The 25,431-nt window shown below is 43.6% G+C and overlaps 1 protein-coding gene across 2 annotated transcripts in view; it reads left to right on the forward strand.

The window, feature by feature from the left end:
* LPAR3 (lysophosphatidic acid receptor 3) overlaps positions 1-24,774 on the forward strand; it is a 69,301-nt gene extending 44,527 nt beyond the window's left edge. For both annotated transcript variants that reach the window (XM_037060956.1, XM_037060955.1), the window contains exon 3: positions 22,990-24,774. In XM_037060956.1, the coding sequence (XP_036916851.1) occupies positions 22,990-23,315 (326 nt within the window). In that variant the 3' untranslated portion in view covers positions 23,316-24,774. The remainder of the gene's footprint in view (positions 1-22,989) is intronic.
* The last annotated feature ends 657 nt before the right edge of the window (positions 24,775-25,431 follow it).

Raw genomic sequence — 25,431 nt, forward strand, 5'->3', positions numbered from 1 at the left:
ATTAGGTGCCGACCCTCAGACTATGCACCCTGGCCAAGAGCAGAGGTCTAGGGAGGGAATTTTGATTGATCCAGTCCAGGGTAGGGGCTTAGAAGGAACCGGTTTTGGTCAGGAGTGGAATCGGCAGTGCCAGGAGTTTCTCCTGTGTAACCAGGTGGCTGGAGGGAGTGTGTGTGTGTGTGTGTGTGTGTGTGTGCACCTGCGCACAAATGAGAGAGAGACCAAAACAGGTTAATTGAAAGGGGTGCAGGTAGAAGCAGTCACCAGAAAAGAGGGAATCCTGATTGTAGGTGTCCCATTTTAGTCCCCAGACATAAAGCAGTACACACTGACCTGCAAGTGTAGAAGTGGAAGCTGGGAAAATGACAGAGGAGCCATCGAGAATTTTCTAGAATCTCATGAGGGCTTTATCCTTTTTTTGCCACTCAAGGACAAACTCTACTTCAGTAGAATGCAAGGACTCTCCTACCTTTTAGTTGTTTCAAAATGTTTTTATTAAGTTGATGAATAAAACATTATTTGTCATAAGACACCATTTTATTAAATTAATGAATAAAACATTATTTGTCATAAGGCACCATTGTCTTTGCAAACCTCTCAGGCAAACAGAGACTTCTAAGATTATGTTTTCTTTTAAGTAGGATTTTAATCTCTATCACAAAAATGAGAAATAGAGTTTCAGGCATTCGTTTGACCCCTGATCGCAAAAGAAAAGATGAACCTCGATGGATACTCTGTTAATTCCTATCACCAAGCATTTCCAAAGTATGGGATCACTGTGGGGAACCGAAGGGTAATGTTTATGGTAACAGTTTTGGTTGCTGTTTCTTCAGGAGGAAATTCCAGGGGGTATTTAAATGGGTCGCAGACGTGAGGATGAGGGCTTTGGGTTGGATGCTCAGCAGAAGGCCAACTCTGAATAAAAGTTTCCTATGGATCTGTGCCCACAGCGCCCTTTTCAGCACGTGGGGGCTCCATTTTGGTGATCGCTGAGCAAAGACAGAGCTCCTAACGAGGTCCTGGCATGGTGTTCACTCCTTTGGGTGTATCTTTTTCTAAACAAACTTGTTTTAATAAGAAATCTGCTTTGCTTTTAAAAGCACACAACTCATTTCCTTGTCGAAGTCTGAAAACACAAGTTTTTTCGCTCTTAGTAAATCCTACAGGAAATTTTGTCTATAAAATGGAACTTACTTGGTCTTAAAAATTCTCACAAATCTGAGGCTGTACTATTAGTATTAGGGTACATTTTTTGGTAACTTTCTTATAACCCTGGTCCTTGTGCGTAGAAGTTTATCCTTTATGTAAGGAAGTGCATGCTCTGAGACTTCTGGGTCATTCTCTCCTTAGGGCAGGTTAGGGGCCTACTCATTCATCCGCTGGCTTTGTTGTCATTTGTTCAAGAGTCTACTTACCGTTTGAGTGTTTTGTAAGGGACCATTAAGCTATCTCTCCGATGCCTTATAAAAGATCTTTGGACAATATTTAATTCTAGGAGCAGCATATATTTGAATATTGTCACTTTCTTTGATTCAGTGCCTCTCGCCTATAAAATTGAGCTAATGATATTCATTCCATTTTACAAGTGCTTTTAGTTCCTTCATTAGCATGAACGCTAATAATAGCAAACACATAGTCCTTATATGTTTTGGGAGCTCACTGAAGCACTCTACAGAGATTAACTTATTTCACTCCTATATGAATTATGTGTTATCATCATCTCTGTTCTAGGCAGAGAAGTTAAATAACTTGGTCAAGATCACACAGGTAGTCATTGGAAGAACTAGGATTTGAAAGCAAGCAGATTAGTTCTAGAATGTGCTCCTAACCCATAAACCATATTCCTAAGCTTTGTCATCCTTCATGAATTCAGCAAACATTCCTTGGCCTCCATCTAAGAGACCACCAAAAATCAGATGTTCTGTTCCCTTGAAGACCTTCGGGAAAATAGACCATGGTGGGTACAATGATAAACGCAGTGCTCTGGGGGCACTTAGAACAGGCACATAACTTTGAGAAATCATGCAAGCTCGTCTATAAAAGGGGAACATGATAATACCTACCTCAAAGGATTGATGTGACGATTAAATGACCAAGTGCATAAAAATGCTTTGAATAGAGCCCCTCACATTAAGTACGAGCTGCTATTTTTATTAAACCAGGTGCTGGAGGCGGTGCAGTTGTGCGAGGAACTGTATAAAGCATGCTGAAGGCAGAGGGAGCTGTAAGGACAAAGACTCAGACGTGAAAGCAGGCCAGCCAGGTCGGGGCAATTCACATAAGATGGGAACAAGGTGTCAGAGGAGCAAGGAGGCTGGCAGGCCAGTTGGGGTGAGGCCGTGAAGGACCTGCCTCTCAGGCTGAGTGCTCTGGGGTAGTCTTGGAGACTTTTAAGCAAGGAGGTGTCTCTGTCAGACTTGCCTTCCATAGAGATGGCTGACCACACTTCGGAGAATGAATTAGAGGGAGTAAGACTGGAAGCAGGAAGGCCATTTGGAAGGCTATTAAAAATGAATCCTGGCTAGAGATTATGGGAATCTGATCTAAGGGAGGGATGGGAGGGTTGGAAAGAAATGACTGGACTGGGAGATATTAAAGAGGTAGAATGGACAGTACTTGGCAGCTGTTCCCATGTGAGGGTGGGAGGAGGTCAAGGATGACACCCAAATTTCTGGCCTGGACAACTGAGTGGACAGTGATCCTTTCTTCTGTAATTCAGGGCACGTAATCCACATGTAAAAGTGTGGGTTCTGGAATCACGGAGAGTGGGACCATGAGAGTGGATGGAGTACACAGTGAAAGAGGGTGACCTGTGAAGGAAGCTGCCACGGACCCGGCGTTAGTACTGGGGCACAGACCCCTTCGCATTCATGCACAGGGGCAAGAACCCTTCTGTTGGCAATAGCGACCCTCATCACAGCGAGCCTCAGATACATTTTGCTTCAAGGATCCCCAGCTTTTCCTGTCGCCTCCAGTCCCTTCCCCAGTGGAAGGTGAGTGCAACTGGTTTCTCTCAGAGTTGGCCTGATGCTCTTTCTGCCCCGGCACATCTAGAGCTCCTGCATTCTAGGAGATTTTACAAGGGGCTGCAGAGGCCACCTGGCTCCACCGGCCTAGGAGGGTGTTGCACAAGTGCACACGACAGTTCTGAATGTCCTTCTGAGTCACATCTTTTTCTTCTAGCTACAAATAATATTCTTTTTACTCTAGTTTCTGGGCAGATAAGGATATAAATTTCCCCAAAGGAGGAAATCACTCCCCATTGATTTCACTGTGGCCCAGAAAAGAAGGGGTATGTAAAGGGTAGTGAAGATTGACTATAGCCTGCACAGACTCTCTCCAGTTTCTGTACCTCATTTCTATCACGGGTATTTCACTTTTCCTTTTCTGTGGCAAAGGACAGATACGAACATCATTTGTGTGTGAGTAGTACATATAGTCAAGATTTTGCTAATGGACCTTATTTCCATGTTTTATGGTAAGAAAGTCCTGCTGAAGTTTGGCGTTTCGTTCATCCTGCATTGACTGCATAGGAGTAGATGCCACTCTGGTTTCTTCCCTAGATGCAAAAGGACCCCAGGGTCTCCTTGCTGACCCCAGCCTGGCTACCATCAGAAAAGCACACCTGCAGAACACACCTGCACACCTACTGTGCAGAACACACCTGCACACCTACTGTGCAGAACACAGCACACCTGATGTGGAATCAGCCTAGAGGAGTGTTCTGTTTTTATTTAAATAGTTAAAGTGTTGTGTTCATATTAAGCGAGGTTTCTTAAATTAATAAGTGATAAAGGAAGTGATTTTCTTTCAGTAATAGAATTCTTTTTTTAAGAATACAGGACTTTTAATTTACAGGAGAGATCAGCCTTAATTGTATCATTTGCTCACAAGGTTCACTTAACGCCTCTGTGTCTCAGTTTCTTCAACTAAAGAATGAGGCAATTAGAAAGCACAAAAATGGCTGTTCATTTTGAGATCTGTAATTTTAAGATTTTGTTCTAATTTTCTAAATTAAGTCCCACATAAGCTATTATGGTTGATTGAAAATGAATTGTTATTATTCTTCCCTAGTGCACAATGTGTAAGTGAAAAAAAAAAGAACATAATAGTTTTGAAGTTTAGAGCCTTATGTTTCATATTCTGACCATCTTTAGAAAAGTTTTGAATATTTTATAAATATCAGTGGTTTTGTATGAGGTCATAAAATAAATCATGAATTTATATTGCTTAACTTTTAATGTTTGATGAAGAATCTTGTATGCTCAGCAAAATTGTAGAATAGATTTTTAAGTAAAAAAAATAAGAAGTGGTATTCATAACACACCACAAAATATTAAATAACAAGGTAAACACCCAATTTACATTTTGCAATCAGGTTGTAAGGCCAGTGGGTAAGGAGAATGCCATACGTAGTGTGTGTGTGTTGATGCCAGGCTGCCCTTCGATTATTGGGCATAATATTCTGGTGATCACCGAGAACTGTGGTCAAGGTGATTAAATGATTAAAGTGCTGTGTTCATATTAAATGAGGTTTTTTAAATTAGTGATAAACCAAGTAATTTTCTTTCAGCAGTATAATTCTTTGTAGGGATATAAAACAGTCAGGAGATTCACCAATAATTGAACAGTTATACCTGCAGGCTGGTGGTTAGTGATAGGATTGGTGTCAACTTAGCAAGAATCTCCGGGACTGTCGGAGAACTCTGTAGTTGGTCTGTATTTCCTCAGCAACATGTCAGTGACTTGGGGATATAAAGAGAACATTGCTGGTAGGTGGAAAATACATAGAGGACAAAAAGAGGAAAGAAGAGCTAATATGTTAGGTAGGAGGTTCCAGATTCAAACAGCCGACACCAGAGTACAAAGATACTCCAAAAGAAGCATGAACAGCGTTTCGTAAGAAGACAGTTTATACTGACAGAAGTACTGTGGCGTGGAGGACATCATCCTGTGCGATTGTCAAAAAGTAGACGGCGGTCGTAGACATAGGAACCGAACGTGAAGACTCCAGCATGAGAGAAGAAGTTGTCCTGCTGTCTCTGGTCACAAGTCAAGTCCCCAGTGGCACAGTAAGGCCAGCTCTGGACATCAGGTTTTGAGAGGAATATTTCAGTGCAGTGTGTATCTAGAGGAAGGTGACTGGGTTTTGAAGGGTTCAGAACAGATGAAGGAATTAGGGAAGTGTCACCAAAGAGAATAAGTGAGAACCTACATAACCAGTGATTTTAAAACAGTTTAAGAATTGTTACCTGAAAAAGGAATTATATTATAGAGGTCTGGAAGTTAAAGCTAGGACCAAGTTATAGAAATGACAGAAAGGATATTTTACCTTATTATCAGAAGCATTTTCTAAAAATTGAGCTCTCCTCCAATGGATCTGGCTGCCTAGTACAGTGCGGGGTGAGTGCCCCCTTGTTGGGGGTGGTAGGTGGATGTCGATGACCCTCCAGTGCTGTGTTACTTAGGGATGCTTTCACAGGGTAGGGTAGATAGATAGAGAAACCATGAGAGCTCTTGCCAGCCTCAGAGTCTGTGAGTCTATAAACAAATGTTTCATTAGATTTATTGATAAGCTATTCTTACAAGCATGGGAAGATGACTTGATCTCTTTAGGACTGGGCACAAGCATTAAATATTTTAACTGCATGGGTGTGTATCATCTACATAAAGCAAACAGCCTTGCCAAAGGCCCCATGCACTACATTAGCTCTGGCTGGGGCAATTGGAATTGCCAGACAAACAAGATGATTTATAATGGAAGCTTCATACGGTAAAAACTAGGAACTGCGAAACTGAGGTTCCAGGTTACGGGAACGTCGCTCCTGTTCATCTCTCTCTTCTCGTTTAGGATTGGCTTCTACTGGTGACCCAAGAGTCAAGTTCTGCTCTGTTAGTATTGAAAGGTCTTCTTGCACTGGGACAAATATCTACACATATCTTTATTCTTGTATTCATTCATGAATAAATATTGATTAAGTGCCAGCTTTATGTCAGGCACTGTGCTAAGAACTGGGGATGCAACCGTCAGCTGGGTGTAGTCCTCATCCTTGAGGCACATACGGTCTGGTGGGAAGACAGGCATGAAAGTACAGAATATCTGCAGCATTTCTAGTGCTGTGACAGAGGTAAGCTGAGTGGAGAGGCCTCAGCACGCTACTTCCGCCACTCCATTCTTTTTCTCTTAGTTCATCTGTATGGCTATGTCCTAAAAGACACAAATTTTGTTTTAAAAATCATTATCCTTCTGGGATTACTTAGAAAACAACAGGTGGTTTCTGTATCTTGAACAACCCTGGTCACTTAATAGTTTCCCACCCCATGCCCGACCCTTGAGTTTGACCCTGACCGTCTTTAAACGTGGGGAGCAGGGTCAGCAGCAAGAAGAGCCGACGTGTCGAGTCTCACTCAGTACCAAGCCCTGCTCTGGGTGCTTCTCACACCAGCGGTCGTGGAGTCCTTGCAGTGACCCCGGGAGGTGGGTGTTCTGAGTATTTCCATGTTACAGATGAGGTGACTGAGGCACAGGGGGACTCAACAGCTTGAATAAGTGCCCAAGGTACCCAAAGCAGGTGGTGGCGCTGGCATTTGAACCCAGCGGTCTGGCCCTTGAGGCCAAGCTGTTAAAACTCTACACCATGCCACCCCTCTGACCAGTGCCATTGCGGGCCTTCCAACTCACAAAAGGCCTTCCCTAGAGTGATAATAGGAGGTCACAATCGTGGTGATGACCGGATGCTAAGTTGGCCTGATGGACCTTGGATCTCATCTCTCACGCAGGCCTCTCCAACCCCAAGACGGGGATTTTACTGTCTGTTTACTTGACTAGAAAATCTTTCAGTAAGTGTATATCATTGTACACAGTAATAAGTAAATACATTTGCTTCAGGGAAACAAAAATTGGTATGTTGAAAGAGGAAGTGTTTTATGTTTTTCCTGTGGGTGAGGGGAGAATCGATAAGAAGGTGAATTTTTTGTTATTTGAGTATCATGATGTCTTCAGCTGCACAGCTTGAGCGAGACAGTGTCCTGGACTCCGTGTATCTGCCCCTTATCAAGTTTCGGGTGCTTGGTCTGTCTGCCATCCCGGACGAGGGTGCATAGGTGGTCTCCAATTCAAAGGTGCACTTCTTTAACCTTTGAATGATCTTTCTCAGCATCTGTACATGTATGATTTTTAGATGTTTCTTCTTCACTGATTAATTATTAACAAATTATGTGTTGTTGTTTACGTTCCTCATGTGTAATGAGATTAGTGTAATCTTATCCGATTAGTAGGATAGGAAAGGTATTTAAACAGTAGATTCTTTCAAACTCTGATATGATGTGGTTTAAACGTGTTTGATTAGCCCAAGTGGGGAAACACATGGACTACAAGAAAAAGCCTCAAACTCTTCTGTTCTAAATTGCAATAAATCTCCCCAAATCAGTAGGGGAGCCCTCGGCATACTGGGCACCCCTGATAGCACGGTTTGCAGGTGCTTTGTATGACACATGCCCCAGGGCTGTCCCCATTTGCTGAGACGTACACGTTGTGGCGTCTGACCCTGAAGGTGTCTGGTGTATTTCTATGTCCTGTGTTTGGCCAGTGGGTCAGGGGACCAGCTGAGAGGGTCCTTCCTACTTAATAATTCAGTTGCTGCATTTCTTTCCCAACTCCCTTCAAACCCTATCTTCTCCATCAGTTCTTCATTGCTCGCCCAACCTGTAGAAATTTCTTCTCTAAGTTAACTTTATCGTTTGCTCATTCCATTCTCTTGATGGATGTCATTTACTACCTAATGATAGTTATTTTTACACATGTGCCCTTTGCGCAACACTACCAGGACACACACTCTCCGGGCAGGGACTGTCCCTTAAACCATGCTGTTTTCCCAGGCATAGTACAGAGACTGGTAAATGTGTTGATGGCTGTAGGAAGAAAACGGTCACCTTGCCCGCAGGAGGGTGTGATGGCCATAGCGGTACAGCACTGTTTGCATCAGCGGTCTGCACGAGGACACCGCTGCCTGGTTCCAGGGTGAAGTGTTGGAGACTAAACTCAATCTAATTTTCAGTAAAAATAATGCCTTACAGGGGAACTATGTTCCTACCCAAGGGCCTGGAATGTTCGTTCTCTCTCTAAAGGAAATTTTTAAAGCCAATACTCTATTTTATCAACCCTGAATAAAATATTTGTACATAACAGAAAGCATGTATGTGCCTTTAAAGTGTCTGTGTGTGTGTGTGTGTGTGTGTGAATTGTACAGGGCAAATAAAGTAAGCAAGTGTATGTTTTAAGATTGATTTTGTTTATTTTCGAGTACAGAGGTGTAAGAGGTATGTGGAGTTCCGGGAAGGATTGAGGGGTCTTGAAGAAATGACCAGGACTCACAGAGACCTCTAACACCCTTTGCAGGAAGTACTGGGGCAAGGTAAGGCTCCCGGTTTGGGAGGAAACTGTTGGAAGTTATTTCAAATCTCAGCAGTGTAAAGAAGGGTGTAACTGACCAAGAATAAATCAATGAAAAATCACTGCAAATTAAATTGCTGTGAGTCCAGAATTGCCTATAAAGTAATCGATGGTACGTGGGCAAACAAGCTTGTATGGATGACATAGAGCCCCACAGATCAGCTGGGCTCATGGCAAAGTGTGTTCGGAATTCCAGCCAAACAGCCTGCAAAGTCTGGGAGCAGAATTAGCCATTGAGTACATTCGCAAGGTGGGTCTCCTGTGGTGCCAGAGCCTTGCACTCACCTTGATGGGACAGAAGAGTGATCAGGGCCAGTCGCTTGAGGAGTGTTCTGTCTGAAACCAGTGCGCTGAAGTGAGTCCTTCCAAGTGAAAATCCAGCAAGGATCACATTAAAGTTCCTCTGTGTTTCCTGTCTGTGACATGTCAGTTTTCCTTCCCTGCTTCCTTGAAAATTGAACCCCTACTAAGCATACAGCCCCAGTTGGGTGTTGGGACCCCAAGGTGAATATGGCGGCATTTCTGCCCTGAGGTGATCTCTGTCTAGCTGCAGGTAGAGGGCTAATCCGCTAATGATGTCTAATTTGACCATAAGCGGGTAGAGAGTGCAATGGAAATGTGGAATGGGGAGCAATGGACTTAACCTGAGGTGAGTGACTGGGGAAAGCTTCGAAGAGAAGGTAACAAATGAGCTGACCTTCACAGATTGAGGATAGATCACCAGGCAGTGAAGGGAGCAGACAGAAAAACGGGAATACAGCGTGGGCATCAGAACTAATTTGTCTTCCTCCTTCCTCCCTTCAGCCTGCCCTGTCTCTAGATGGCAAGTGTGTATGGGTGTGTGGGTGTGTGTGTATGTGCAATTAGCTAGAATACCAACATAGTTATTTGGACTAAGGAAATATAATTACCAGGGGGTTCAGATACTGAATACATGACAAGTCCCATTGAAGTCAGAGGCTGCCTTTTGCACAGGATCAGAACAATAAAGACATGTCCCAGCCATGAGAACGCAGTGACCTTGACCGAGAACTTTTCTCCCTGGGAATTGCATAGGGTCCTTCTAGGCATTCTGGCTCTCGTGACATTCTTTCTGCTAAGATGTTACCGCCTTCAGTCAGATTTCAGTAAAGATGTTGCAGGTCTGGGAAGTAGTGTAAGATCTGGAGGAGACTTTGGCTTAGAGCTTGACCTTTTGTCTCTCATGGCCGGGTGCCTGTGGGCTACCTTCATGGCCTCTCCGCTGCTGCTCCCAGTGCCCGACCCTTCTTCTGCCACTACCTTTTACACACATTCTGTTTGTGTTTTCCAACCTTACTTCTTCTGTTTTCATCCTTACTATGGACTTAAGCCACCCATTCTCTCATATTTCTTTGATCAAACTTGGAAAGTTTACTCAGAGCAAACTAAGAATATGTATCTAAATAACAGTTTTTCAGATTGCATAATTTGTTCATTATAGTAGACTATTAACTAAGTCATGTTTTACCAGTACTTTTCTTTTTCTTGAGTATGAGCCTGACGGGTAACATTCAGATTCTTTGGCCCATTCCAGACCCCTAGAATCAGAACTTCCAGAAGGGAACTTGAAAGCACTGTATGCGTGGAAGTGGTCAGTAGGTGACATCAGTGGGCACAGTTCCCACTTTTACACTTACTTTCCGATTGGGGTGACGTGAATTAGTAAATCGACCCACCAGCCGATCAGTGGACAAACAAGTATAGAGAGTGGTCCCAGGCCAACAGGCAGGAGGATGTCGGAGGGCCCGCCGGGCTGCTGCACTGTTGGCACGAGGAGGAGCCCACCCACGGGCCTTGTAGGGCTGCGGCCTCATCTGTGAGAAGGAACTGTGAAGTCAGGAGAGGGCAAAGAGCTCGTGTGTGACCTGTTTACCTCTGTGGTCCGGGTCTTCGGCACTGTCATTGGCTCCTCAGAGGGGCCCAGTAAGCATTTGTTGGCTGATGCACCAAATCCCAGGACAGATCTGAACAATGGGATTGAGTGAGTGCTGGTTAAGTTTGGAGGGGTTGCTGAGTTAGGTGGGGTTGCCATCACAAATAGGATACACTCAGAGTTCCTAAAGCAAAAGAGGAAATGAAGAAAATTGGATAGAGAAGAGCATTTGGGAATAATAGGACATGGAGGGGCGGGGAGGGGGGAGGGTAGCAGCAGGACAGCTAGGGGGCTGAGAAAAAAAGAGTAAGAAAAGTCCGTGTTTGTCACTACCAACGTGCTGCTGGGTAGTGGGTTCATCGGTAAATATTGATATATTCTTGGCATTTGAGCAGTAGGTTCTTACCAGCATTGCTTTGTATAGTACAAAGTAAACAAAAAAAAATCTTTAGAAAACAAAGATGGTATCACATTACATTCCTGTAAAGTGAATTATGGTAAATGTCAGTTCCAACCGGCTTAGGGAAGGGTTAGGTAGGGTCAGAGGTAACAAGTGGAAGGTATCTCTACAGAATGTGAGGGGTGCTGGTTCCCACTTTTGCCGAGTCAAAACTGTAGATGTCCGTCCCTTGGATTTTCTCCCTCTTAGCAGAAAGCAAAAGCGATGCAAAATGAGTATTGGAGAAGCCGGCTACTGAAGAATTAGCAGGGTGTACTCACAACAAAACACCTCCACAAAAGTGTGCGTGTGTCCAATGTTTGCTTAGCTGCTTTCACAGGGAGGGCTTGAAATGGGAAAAAAGGTGTGAATCTGTTTTCCTGTGCCCTTGTACCGGTTTTCAGATCTCAGATGAAACTTGAGAACTGAGCTACAAATGTGTCCTAATAACCACTTTGTTTGCTTGCTTTTTTAAAAAAATAAATGTAATGGTGGTGAGCTACTTTTCATGGTTCATGGGAGTAAATTCTTAAAACCAGCCCATATAGATATGAATTGTGTTTCCTGGGTGTCCCTGGATTTACTTAATCTATAAAACAACCTCTGGCACCTACCCCTACTGTGGACAGTATCCTCTGAGCACAAATCCTTATCTCAAAGCTTTTTAATAAGCTGCCCCCTCCCCACATCGTTCATCAGAGCTCTGTTGACTTGAGTCTGCTGCCATCGTTACCAAACTCTCTCAGCCCACAGCACCTCAGAAGCAGCACCCCGAAGGACAGGGGGCTTGCCAGAGGCATGAAGACAGCTGGTGACCTCCAACATGAGGGCACAAGTGGTATCACCCCCTCTGGGGGTGATGCATGCTCACGGTGGCGACACAGTCATCAAGAAAAGGCAGAGGTCTTGTCAGTAGGCTCTGCTGCACGAGGAAGGGAGAAAAGGCTTGCACTTATAAGGTTTTTAAGCTTCAGTTATCTGGGAAGTGGATTGTGTGGACCCTCATTCTCCGATTACGGATAAAGGAGGGAGTCTAGTGAGCCTCCTGCCTGTCATGTGTGACCTGCAGTGGCTTCCCTCTCCCTGGCCTCTGTTTTCAAGTGGAGACCAGCCACGGTTATGCTTCTCGGGGAAGGGGAGGGCTTGATCATTTGGGACATTTTTGCTCAGTGTACGGACAGCACAGTGTATTTCCTTTTCTTTACCTTTGCACTTTTTGTGATTGAGATATTAACACAGCTAACAGGGACAATTTAAGTGAGTATTGCAATGACACACCTCACATTTTACACAATTGATTTTTACTGATTCCACTTCAAGGGTTCTGGCATGGTTTTGCCATTAAATGACTTTCTCATACTCTTGCCGGGCATTGTCTGTTTAATGAACTACCTGTAGGTAAAATGGAAAGAAATTGCCTGTAAGAGATTCATTGGGAAAAGCAGCTTTGACCTTCTCATTTCTCAGCTACATAGGATCAATTGAATGGTGCTTCTTGCAGAAGAAATCTAGTGCATGCAAGTGTACTTGCTCCCAAAATAGTAACAGAAATAGCTTTAGCAAGAGCTGATTATTTTTTTTAAAGACATGCTCATGGCAAAGCAATTAAGGCAACAATAAAGGATGTCAGGAAGAAGGGCAGATCAGCTGGACCATGATGCCTGTCTGTATCTGCTAGGATATTTGGGCATCTGTTTTGAGATTTTTCTAAGTGTATACATGGTCACACACAAATGCATGCTTAATTTATTCTCTTTCATCAGAATAGGATCTTACAATTTATAGTATTTTGTAAGCTTTTTTAGTAAACTCAACAAGATTTTATATGTTTATACCAATATCATGATTGTTTTCAATAGCTCTTTTAATAATATTATGATTGTTTTCAGTAATATTATTTTCAATCAATATTACTGATTTCAATATTATTGTTTTCAGTTATTTGAACATTGTTTCAAAAATATTGTTTATATTGAAAACAATGTAATAGTATCTGCTATTCTTAACATTTCTATCCTTTTAAAAACTTGATCCATGGTGACCCGGGAGAGGCTGGAAATGCTACCCGTTGCCGAGACCACAACCAGCATGCACTTAGGGCATCACGTGTGCCCCCTGAATGGTCAACATTAGCTCCTCTGTCTCCTTTGTCTTGTTGTTCCTGTGATTAGCACAGTGCCTGACACTTAGCAAATGCTGTCTGTGTGTTAGGTGAATAAATGATCAAATATCCAGGAGCATTCTGGAGGCCCCGCCTCCAGGCATCAGTTTCTACTGGAGTCGTGGGACATGCATCTTACATTTGCTACAAAATCCCCCCGCCCTCTCCGCACCACACAGACCGTCTCTTTTTGCCTTCCTGCTTGGTTACCTGGACTACACGTCGGCTATGCCTGGAGGAGGCTACGAGTGAAACCCAGAATCATCAAAAGGAAGCTTGCAGGTCACTCAGTCCAGCCTCATTAAGAGGAGGATGAAGAGCCTGGGAGCAGAGAAACAGAATAGACTTTTTAAAAGCATACTCTAGTCCAATGGTCTGCATTTGAATCAAAATCCCCCACTTCGTTTAACAAGCTTTTATTAGTACCTTCTATGTGCATGGCACTTGGCTAAGCACACGGTAGCTCAAGTTGAATAAGATCTGAAAGGGATCTCCCCTGAGGAGTCAGTCTAACAGAACACAGCCAAACATACAGAAATAGGACATGGTGGAATAAATTGCGTGTGAGCACACGTGGGCACACAACAGCAATGAGAGCAGCCTGCCAGATATGTTCCTAAAGTGAAGGAAGTACAGCAGGGGAGGTGACCAGCACTACCTGGGAAGGTGTGTTTTCCACGTGGGGCACTCTCCACGTATTATCTCATTGAATTCTCACAAAAATTCAGGTGGTTCCTCATCAACACGCTCATTCCATAGCTAAGGAAATGCTGGGAGGCCCAGGAAGGTGAATTGATTTGTCCAATGGGCAAAAACCAGGATTTCAACACAGGGTCTGCTTGATCGCATGCCTGTGGTCTTTTTACTATACAAGGATGGGGAGTGTGGTTCATTTCAAAGGCAAATTCCAACTCATTGCTAGAGGCCATGTGGAACACTGTTCTGGGAAGGGCTCCAGGCCGCACCTGGGATCAGAAGCAGGTAGTGAGGTGGGGTAATGCTGCTGCCATGTGGCAGATGGAAAGTGGTGGCCGCTATATCAGGACTCTGTAGCTCCTGAACCGTACCATGGGGTCACCCTTCCAGGCCCAACTGTCCCTAACTCAAGGCTCCTAGCTCCTGCTACTTCCTGTGCCCTTCTTCTGAGTTTACAGTGGTGTTTTGGGCCATCTGGGTGTCCAGAATCTTGTTACCTATTCAGGTCAGCATGCTGTCTCCTATGCTGTAACTCTTTTCAAAATTTTCAACCCAACCAAAGATAACCCCTCTTCCATTGCCCCAGGGCCCTACTCTGTGCTAATGGCAGTTTGTGTGATAAAATATTACATGCCTACAGCTGAATATGTTCATGTTTTTAGGTAAAGGGCAGAAGAGGCCTTCCTAATTTGAAGGGATGACTCCAGTGAGAATTTCAGAGCCTTGGGTAGGCTAGTGGGGATCTGTCAGTCGTGAAGATTATACCAGGTGATGCATCGATGCACAGAGCTGACCTCACACCTTGTCTTAGATGCTGTAGAGGCCCCAAAATGGGTAGTTAATGAGGTGCTGAGGTATTGCTGGTCCGTGCCTACGCTGCTTAAAGAGGAATCTAAAGGAGGAGATGGTGTTTTCTTACGCGCTTTATGACTTCCAGCTGTGGCGTGGAGTTATACACTAGAATTAGCTCTAGGTTGTGGTTCTAGCCAGCAATGCCTCTGCTTTAGCTTTTATCTCATAGCCACTTGGCACCAACGTTTTCAATGTTCCAAAGCTGGCCATGCATTTGAACCAAGTGTCTAAAACCAGCTGTCAGAGTCCTGCCGTGGTGGCGGTGGTGTTAAGTGAATCCTTTGCGGGAGGCTTAACTGCTCACCAACCGTTTGAAGTGTCTTCGTGTCTTCTTACTTTCTACAGTAAAAATAAGTCAGGTTTACTAAAGGTATGCATTTTCATTCCTTTCACACATGTGCCAGTCTATTTTCTGAGTTATTGGACTTCTAAAACACTGTGGGTGAGTGAGTATGCAGTTGAATGCAAACCGCATGTGGACGTGTTATTTTTAAATTGTTGAATAAATCCTTTATGTGGAAAGAGCATTTTCACTTGACTGTGCTATTAGTGTATAACATACACATGGTAATGCTTCTTACCAAGAGCCATTTACTTGCAAATTTTAGTTTTAAAATTCTTTGCAAATAAAAAGAGAGCTTCCCTAAGATGAGGTTCCCAACCCGATTTTTATGTAGAGTGTAATTTTCTATTTCAGTGAATCAGACAGCCCTGTGGCTGACGAGGTTAGCATTATTGCTTGTGCCCTGCCGCTATTTCCTGGACTAAACACAAAGAATAACAGAGTGAACAGAGTTAAAATGTATCCTCCTCTTTGATGAAATGAGCAGTCCGTGTGCCAGAGGGAAACGGTTCTGTGTGAGTGAGTGCTGTTGGTATGGATGCTTTGTTTGTGTGCCACTCAGATCTCAACATTTCTTTCTAATTGCATGTGTGAATTTTTAAACAGAGTAAAATATGGCTGACTAGTTGGAAGAGAGCAGTATGAGCCTTGAAGAACTGGCCTCATGCACCTCGGGGCCTCCGTGTTCTCTGTATCCGTCACTAACATCCCAGGAATGCCGAACTATCTCAGACGCGTCCCAGTGAGGGGCCTCGCTCCCAGACGCACTGAGAGTCTTCTTTCTTATTTCCTATACTGTGGAGATGAGGCATTAACCAGAGTATCATTGGAGGTATTTTGAAAACTTCTAAATAAGGGGACGGCAGTTATAGATTATTTAAACATAATACTGAGTGGGGACTTTGGAAGATCTTTTATCTCACTTGTTACCAATATTTTCGTGTGTAATTGTGTCTTCCAAAGTGTTAGCCCTTTCTTCCATTGATGTTTCTGACTACCTTAAATTGCAGTCACTAAATATCACCTCAGTACTTAATTGAATATTCTAGTATACGATTTACTATACTTTAAAAATTAACAGTGAACTCATAATATTGGTTTGAGGAGAGCACTGAAAGTAGTCGACTTACTCACTAGAGGAAAGCTCTTTATAGTCTGTTTGGACTGTGAGTGCATCTCTTAAACAGGTACTGAAAGAACATAGAACATCAGTAAGATACAGAAAATAAAAAAGAATTGCTTCTTATCAGTATAACTAACCCATCACCTGGCAATAGAAGGAAATGAGAATTGGTATCCAAATGCAGTCATTATGGAGACATTCGCTCTTAGTAGCTGGCTTGTGGTTGGTGGTTGCTTAGCAAATATTTATTAATGGGAGGACATATGGCTGCCATGCCCATCTACTGCCAACGACTCCTGTCAGCGATGCCGTGTGGGGCTCTGAGACCTGACGCTCGGTCTGGCTGCCTTCTCCAGGGCTCTGCCTGGAGGAGCCTCAGGTCCCCTAAGTGCCCAAGGACTGAAACTGACCACTTTCTCCTTCCAAACCTGCCCCTCCCCTGTCAAAACCACATGCATGCTATCCAGGCACATGCAAAATTGATTTCACAACCCTTTAACGAGTTGCAACTGAGCGTGAAAACCTCTGATCTAGGCTTTTTCAGTGTAGTTCCTTTAGTCCTCGCAAGAAAGGTATGTGACTGTACCATACCATTCTAGAAGCTAGGGAGAAAGGTTAATCCATTACATACATTGAATACCTGAGGACATTCATGCTTAATTCCCTTGATAAACTCCTGGTTTCAAAAAACGGGGGACGGGGCACCTGGCTGGTATGGCTAAGTGAATTGAGTGCTGGCCTGTGAACCAAAGGGTAACCAGTTCAAATCCAAGTCAGGGCACATGCCTGGGTTGCAGGCCACTTCCCCAGTTGGGGGCATGTGAGAAGAAACCATATGTTGATGTTTCTCTCCCTCTCTTTCTCCCTCCCTTCCCCTTTCTCTAAAAATAAATTAAAAAATTTTTAAAGGCTTATGGGGTCTTATCTATACCATAAATCCAAACTCCTGAATGTTGCCGACAGGGTTCTTCCAAATCTAACCTAGGTTCATCTCCTAGACTTCATCATCTTACTTCCTCAATTACCTACCCTGATTAAAACCACCTGAACTGTCTGGAATCCCCCAATGCTCCATGTGTCTCTCACTTCTGCACAGTCGTTCTCTGCCTTCAGCACACAGCTCGTCTGAGTGTCATCCACCAGAGACCTTCCTGACGGTAGTCACACTCATCACATCTGGGTTCCATGCCTGTCAGCACCTGCCGGGCAGGACCATACATGGTGTGCATTAGCAGGTGCTACAGCTGGTGTAGTACCTGACCCTGTGTGGGCACTTAATAAACTTCAGCTCTGTTCACCTGACTCATCTCCTCTGCTACGGGTGTTGGGCTCCATTCTTAGGTCTAAAGATACAGACAGGCCTGAGGCATAGCCTGCATGCTTAGGAAGCTGAGCATATGAGGAACAGAAGGACCTATGTATTTATAGCTACTTCTGGTATAGTACAATACCCAAGAGGTTGTCTGGGGGAGTCAGACCTGGGTTCAAATTAGACCCTTGATTGTTGGCTTTTGGACCCAGGGCACACTCGAGTCACTCTAATCTTCCGATCCAGCATATGGAAGACTGGAGTAATAACAGGAGTAGTCACCTCATAGGGCTGGGAGTTTTAGACGATGGGTACATGTAGCGCCCTGAGCACACTGCACTGCCCCGAGCTCTCGGGGCCTGTTACAGTGGCATCAAGCAGACGATGTGCTCGGTGCCACATGGGTGTTGTAGGTGGAAAGAACCGCAGGAGTTGAAAGGAGGTAATGGTTACTGTGGGCTGGGCAGATGGGAGAGGTCCGGTGGAGGAGGTGGAATGTGAGCTAAGCTTAGAAAGAAAAGTAGATTTCAGATTAGGAAGTAGGAAGGCATTCCTGACAGGGTAAACCAGCAAACCAGCAAAGGCCAGAGCAGGTCTACGTATGCCTTGTCTGTAGACTAGTTTCATTACTACTGATTGTACATTTATATGTGTGTTCGATGTGCTCAAACATTTGTCAAATGGAAGCTGAAGTTACTGCTCTTGGAAGATGCTTTTTTTTTTTTAATTTTAAAGAATTCCGCCTTCTTTCTCTTTTCCATGACTTTTTGATAGGTCTGTACCAAGACTGTATTTTGCTGATATGTTTACCTTGGTTAAACTGTTCGGGGTTAGGGTAGAGACACAGTCGGGTCCCACAAAGTCCCTGTCCCACCTTGGAGATCATGACCATAGGGTCTGCCCTGGGGCCAGGGGGGCTGCATTGTTAAAGAAACGCCCCTCGTCATTGTGATGGCCAGCCAGAGCTGGGCTCTGCCAGCTCGGAGAATTCGACTTGGTTGGTGTTTAGCTGTGCCGTCTTATAGGTGAATTTGGGAAATGGGTCAAATTGGTTTGATTTTTATGGGAACTTGAAACTTACAGTTTTATGGAATTTAGCAATTTTCAACCTGGAAAGGCATTCAGAAGCCACTGCCTTCCTCTTGTTTGGGAAAAATCGCTTCCCTTTAAACACCTCTGGATAATTCGGGCAAGGAAATACCCTGTGTGATTGGGGACCTCTGGCCTCTGAACAACCAGCTCCTCTCCTAAGTAGCTTCATTTTCTTAAAAGAGGTTTTACACCCAGATTTTGCCTCATTGTACCTTCCATTTGTTTCAGGGGACCTACTGGACCAGGATAAGTCTGTCCTTCTCTTTCTATGTGATGGCCCATCATGTCTTTCCTTCTGCAAGAGAAACATACCCTCTGATTTCCACTCCTATTTGTTATTGCCTGATTTTTTTTTTTTCAAAATGAGACTCAGGCTTGGCTTGCTCTCTTCGAAAACTGCTTATTTCCAGCTTTTTTGGTCTGAGCATTGAGTCTACTAAAAAAAAATTGTTTTAGTTTTTCCTTCCAAAATTTATTGGAAACTGAGGGGACATTGACTGATACGTATTTCCCAGGATCCATCATCTGCTGCTTTTCTAAGAAATAGCCCATTTGTATTGTTTCTGACATTTCACACATTCTCTAAGAATTCTCCAAGATCAAGTTTCCCAAGGCCAAACCATTCTTGACACATTCTTCTCCTTTGAGATGTGTTGGGTGGCCTCATATTTAGCTGCTGACATACAGTAAAAATGCCAAAGAATGACCTGTTTGCTGAGTGGCACCTCTGCTCTGAGGCGGGCTGGGTAGGGGAGCCATGGAGCTAGGCCGTGTTTCCCAGCGTTGCTGCCAGAGCCCAGTCATCCCGGACCACACCACTGAGGCACCCTGTCTCTAGCTCAGCACTTAGTGTGTTGGGGATGTTCTGTCCGAGAAGACTTGCCTTTTGTCACTCCTGGAGACAGTATAAAGAAGAGGTCAGCACATGTGTGTTTCTCTTCTTACTCCCGTGGCCAGCATATATTTTTGTTGGAATTCTCTCTTCCTTCTGCCTTTTCGCTTTCCTTCCTTCTTCCTTCCTCCTCCTTTCCTTCCCTTTACCCCCCTTTCCCCTTCCTCCCTCCCACGCTCCCTTCCTTCCTTCCTTCCATACGAGAAAATCTTTCTGCCAGCAAACCAAAGAATGACTTATTTGTGATGTATGCAGCTTCACAGTCAGATATGACATACTGTGAGTGTGACTTTAAAGGCCAGAAGTACCTCCCCTTCCCCTGCTCTTCCATCACTCACTTTAGTAATAAGATCTTTTATGGCCCTCTTCTGAGCAGCCTAGATGTGGACAGGAGCACAGGCTCTGGTGCTTGGTTGCCTGGGTTCAAATCCTGGCTCCCTACTTATCAGCTGTGTGGCTTTGAGCATATTACCTAACTTCTCTGTGCTTCACTTTCCTCAGCTTTAAAATGTATTTAAAATCTATTTCCAAGGGGTGCTATGAAAATTAAATGGTTAATTTATATTAGATGCTCAGAACAGTGCCTAGCATGTGATCATTGCTCAGTAATGTTTGTCAGGTGCTGATTGAATGAATTATGCAATTTGATGCAAAGGGAAATGTGTATGAATTACCACATATGATAAACAGAGCATAGATTTGAAAATTTATTTAGAGTGTTTCAGTTCTCTGACTAATCCAAAGTAGTGCTTCTTGCTGAAGGGAAAAAACGCTTTTATGATTTTTTTTAAAAATCCCTTTAAAAAAACAGTTTTTAGGAAAACATAGTGTCAATTTACTTTTATCCTTTTTTGATGTGTATATGTGTGTGCAATATATCAGACAAAATTATAGAAGATATATGTACAGTTTAAAGAATTAAAAAATGTAAAAATGCCTATGTACTTGCACTCAGTGTAATAGAACGTCACCAGTGTCTCCTGTGTGCCCCAGCCCAGTGGCCCCCTCCCTCCTCAGAAATAACCCAGTCGTCAAGATCAGGTTCATCATCTTGCTTTTTCTCATAATTTTACCACGTGTGGATGCACTCTGAAACCTAAGAGTGTTCAGATTCATGAGCTTTTAAAACTATACCACAATTAACACTGAGTTTGGTTTTTGGTATAGTTGAATTCATTTCCAGCATCTTATTTTGTTCTTTATTTGCCCCACTTTTTTGTTTTGCTCCCTAGCTTTTTTTTTTCTTTTCTTTTCTTGATGTGAGATCTTTTCTTCTTTCCTTTAGTTCCAGTCTTCTCTCCCCATTGGTTTGGAAGTTACTTACTCTGTTAAATTCTGCCACATGTATTTAACAAAGTATAAAGTTAGTCAATATTTTTCCCTCGTTAGCACAAAGACCTTAACCACTCCTAAAGGAATTTCTTTGGAAATATGCAGTTTCACCTAGAAAGGACTCTTGACATCAAAATTGGCAGCTACAGCTTTTGCTGCCTGATTTCTTCAGTTCTTCCCACTGGACAACATGGAATCGCCTCTTGGAAATAGCAGACAGAACAAAAGCGTTCTATTATGTGCCGAAATACCTACCACTGGAACTGAATGGAGCCTTAAAGTTTATCTAAACTAGTATTTTTCAAACTTTTTGACTTGGCCCAACAGTAAGAAATAATGTTTTACTTCATGCCCAATATATACATAAATGTAGTTTGTAAAACTGAAACGGAAGTTTCATGAAACAATACCTCTCTTAGTCTATGTAGCACAATGTGAGTATTTCCATTCCATTCCTTTCTTAAGTTAAAAGAAAAAAACTTGTCCAAACCCATTACATTGATTGTATACCCACTAAGGGGTTCTGACCCACAATATAAAAAACCCAGAACTAGCCCAAAGTCCCCCATTTGCAGCGCAGGAAGCCGAAGCCCGGACCAATGGCATGGGTCTCCTAGACTTGTCAGCAAGTAAAGGGCTGGGACCCACATCCCTGAACTCTTATCTCTAAGTCCACTTCTTTATTCATATATGTCGGCCAAACCAAAAATAATACAGGACGAAGAAAACAGGAAGCCACTGGTGGGCTGCAACTATGGAATGGGAAATTACACTCCTCTGATACCTCCTAGACATCTACTTTTGGCATCACAGGATAGGCACTGCTCGTGAACCCAACTCATTGTCAGGATCACCTTCCATTACCCCTGGCCTTCACAACCACCCTGCACAGTTGCGATTATCATCCCTGTTTTATAAGTGAGGGAATGGAGACTCAGATAAGTGACTTATTTGCCTCCTTCACGGAGCTCGTAAGATGAGGGGCTGGGTGTACCCATCGGATGGCCCCATAGCTCATGGGGTTTCATGGCCTTGGCGCTGACTCTTTGTAATGCTTGTCCTGACTTGCTTACTGTTATACTTCTCAGGAAGAAGTTAGAGCAACAAGAGGAATGCTGTTCTGGACTGATGTGACCAGTCAGAGTAACTAGTTGGTGATGTGGTTTGCAGATTTGCTTGCTCATTCTCTCCCGTTAGCCCAGAGCCCACAGGCTTCACTTCATGGACTGTCTTGTATAACTCCTGGCACACTATGAGCTCACAGTGAATGTTTATTAAATGGATAAACAAGGGCATTTAGCCGTGATAAGGACTTTGGGATAAGGCAACCACATCACAGTTGGAGGCAGGTCACACAGCGACCAGGAGCACGGCATATGGTGAAAAACGGCCTAGGTTTAATATTACCTGGCCCTGACAAGCTATTTGATCATGAGCAAGTTGCTTAACTTCTCTTGTGCCTCAGTTTCCTGGGGATGTTAATGTTGCCTATCTCATAGTGTGGTTCTGTGCGTTACTACAGGAAAGCACTTAGGCCAGGGCCTGGCTCGTAGTAAGTACTGTTATCAGAGGTTGTGAGGACTGACTAGGGGAATGTGGAACCTGTGTCTCAGATTTTAGGAAAACATGTCAGGAAGTTTAGAGGTAAGCTGAGTATAATCAAATGGCTAGAGAATCAGAGACAACCTTTCATGTGCAATTGGGGCTAAAATTGTGCTAAATAAATAAATGTGCTAAAAAGCACACATCTCTCTCATCATGAAAGAGATTTATTCCTGACCAAAAAAACCCCTTAGTCTATAGAAGATTATTAAGCAGATGGCCTATGAATATGTTAGTGCTTATTAAGCACCACCACAGATTCATAAAGTACAAAATTTTTGAGTAGGCAACTTAGTTAAAAGACTAGGAGAATGTCCTAGATGCAGTGTGTCTTATTTTCAGGAAAGCATTTAGAAAATCTGCTTTAGAGAACAGCAGAGTGTTTGGTTCAGCGTGTGAGGCCTCCCCATCCAGGCCCCTGGATTTGGGCCTCAGTTTTCTCATTTGCAAAATGAGAATAATGACTGCAGTGGCCTCCTACTGCGGTTCTAAGAACCACCAGAGATAAGGAATGCGTAGGTAGTGCTTAGTAAGCAGGAGGTAAATATAGACCCCTAATTACCAGGCCTGACTAAGCAGATAAGAAGGTGAAATAGAATGTGGCAAGAGCCTAGCAGTTCTCACCTGTTTGCCTCTAACAAGCCCTAGTCTCCCTCACTCAGATGAAAGGTGGAAGTTTGCTTTGCAGTTGTCAAAACAAATTCTTACGGTCCCTTGATGCCACTGACAGAAGTCTGGGCCTTCTGTGCTAGATACGCAGCCTGAGGTCTGAGCACGTGTTGCTTGTTTTCTCTCCTTCCAGGGGCGTTCGTGGTGTGCTGGACGCCAGGCCTGGTGATTCTGCTGCTGGACGGCCTGAATTGCAAGGAGTGCGGCCTGCAGCACGTGAAAAGTTGGTTCCTGCTGCTGGCCTTGCTCAACTCCCTCATGAACCCTGTCATCTACTCCTACAAGGATGAGGACATGTACAGCACCATGAAGAAGATGATCTGCTGCTTCTCTCAGAAGAACCCGGAGCGGCGGGCCTCCCGCATCACCTCCACAGTCCTCAGCAGGAGCGATACAGGCAGCCAGTACATGGAAGATGGCATCAGCCAAAACACCGTCAGCAACAAGAGCAGTTCCTAAACCGTGGGTGCCCTCTGCCCGCCCAGCCTCACTGGGGAAAGCTGTTGAGGAAACCTGCCTCTAACAAAGCCCATGTACAGTGTTATTCGAGGTCTGCATTGATCATTGCTACATTAAAAAAAGAATTGTTTCACATAGTTTAAAAGCATGGGCAGTAGAAGGAGGATACTGTGCATTTAGAGAAAATGCACAGGCAGAGGGCAGCTAGCGCCCTGGATTCCTGCCTGCTGCCCGTGCTGGGAGCTCCGCTGCCTGGACGTGTGTCCTGGGCTCTGCCGCCATCTTGTAGTCATTCTCTTTGTGTTTTAAACGATGTTGGTAAAAGACTTAGGCCAAAATAAATAATACTGTTACTTGAGCCACTTTACATAGCTGCTTGAAATGCCTATGTAGTTCTTTCGGCATGCATTTAAAAAATTTTAAAGTGCTTCAGCAGTGATTTTTTTTTTCAAAGAAATTATGGCCAGTAGCTAGATATTCAATAGGAATCTCGGAATAACAAATTGGCAAGAGCTCCAGGTAAAACTTGATTGTTAGCATAACATTCTGAGGATAAGGGTTTACTTATCCCATAAGGATGTAAAGTAATAACAAAAAAGGTCAACATTGAAACTTTTCCTGAAGCAAAAAAAAAAAAGCCCTTATTGTGGCCCTCTGATTATGCATGAGTGTGTGAATGCATCTTATATTTATACATTTCAGACTTGTGTTTAAAAACATCAAAGACAGTGTTGATGAGATAAACTCACTGGCCACCTAGATCCCCAAGGGTAGGATTGTAGCTGAAGAAATGACCTGTTGTGTTCTAAAAGATAAGAGGAAGAGGTGATTCATTTGAAAACAGACATTCAGCAGAGTAAAAAGTATATTGACAAGGAGGCTGAAGTCCTTCCATACAGGATCAAAGATGAGCTCAGTTCGAGGGCTTGTCTCCAGGTACCTCCACACCACCGGTGGCCTGTCAGAGTTAGGACGTGGGCTAACGTTCACATCTCATCTTTTCCCCACGCTTATGAACGTGCTTCTGGCTCTTGTCTTACTTGTGGACTGAATTTTGATGGGGGTCCTATTTAACATTTTTCCCCTTCAAAGACCTCAGTAGGCAACATGAAAGGCAGGTCAGCAAGAAAAAAAAAACCGTTTCATACACATAGGCTACTAACCAAAGTTTTCTGTGTGAAGCATTTAGAGTATATTCTGACTTTAAAATAACAGTAACTTCAAGGCAGATATGGTATTTATGTAGTTTGCAAAAGAAGTTTACATTTTTTGCTATTGTGATGTAACATGTATGTGCAAGAACTACTTGTAATAAAAGTATTTGAATGAAAGTCATGCTTTTAGACATAATGTCCTAAAATAGAGAGTATTGTGATTCGAAGGTGTAGATTTTACAAACTCTGTGTAGTACCTGGGTCTATTTGAAGCTTATATCAAAGGTACCTGTAAAATAAAATTTAAAAAAAAACTCTTCTCTTTTTTTGAGGTGCATTGTTGCTGTGTGTATTTTCTAAGTAAAAATATACTTTGTGGTTGCTGTAGCACAGGCTTTTATTGCAGAAGAAAAATCACACTTGCCGCGAAGTACGTACTCTTTCTGTTTCATGTAAGCATTTTGAATCTACAGCTGGCCAGAGGGTGGGGAGCTGAAATTGAATTTTAGTCCCCGAATAGCTCCTAAGGGACCTTTAAAGGCTTTATTCTGAAGGCAACACCATTCGTAGTGCCCTGCAGCGGCAGCCACACTCAGAGTGGCGTCCGGAGGGCGTCCAGGTGTGAAAACTTGTGCTGCAAATCCAGAGCTTTGTTTTCAAGCACACACATATCTCACTTGGTGCAAGATTCGAGGAGTCGTGTGTGTTTGGAAATGATAAGTGACAGTTGTCACAGGGCCACAGAGAACACCCCCCACCTTGTAGTTGGACAACAACAACAACAAAAGAATGTTTCTCCTCAGTTCTAGGGCCCCAACTTATCTGCAGGCCATTGAGAGGGTTGTTCTGAAAATGTGATTTATGTAGACCTTTTTNACACCATTTGTAGTGCCCGCAGCGGCCACACTCAGAGTGGCGTCCGGAGGGCGTCCAGGTGTGAAAACTTGTGCTGCAAATCCAGA

This window comes from Sturnira hondurensis, unplaced genomic scaffold, assembly GCF_014824575.4.
Source record: "Sturnira hondurensis isolate 20B ecotype Veracruz unplaced genomic scaffold, ASM1482457v3 Scaffold0013063, whole genome shotgun sequence".
NCBI lineage: Eukaryota > Metazoa > Chordata > Mammalia > Chiroptera > Phyllostomidae > Sturnira > Sturnira hondurensis.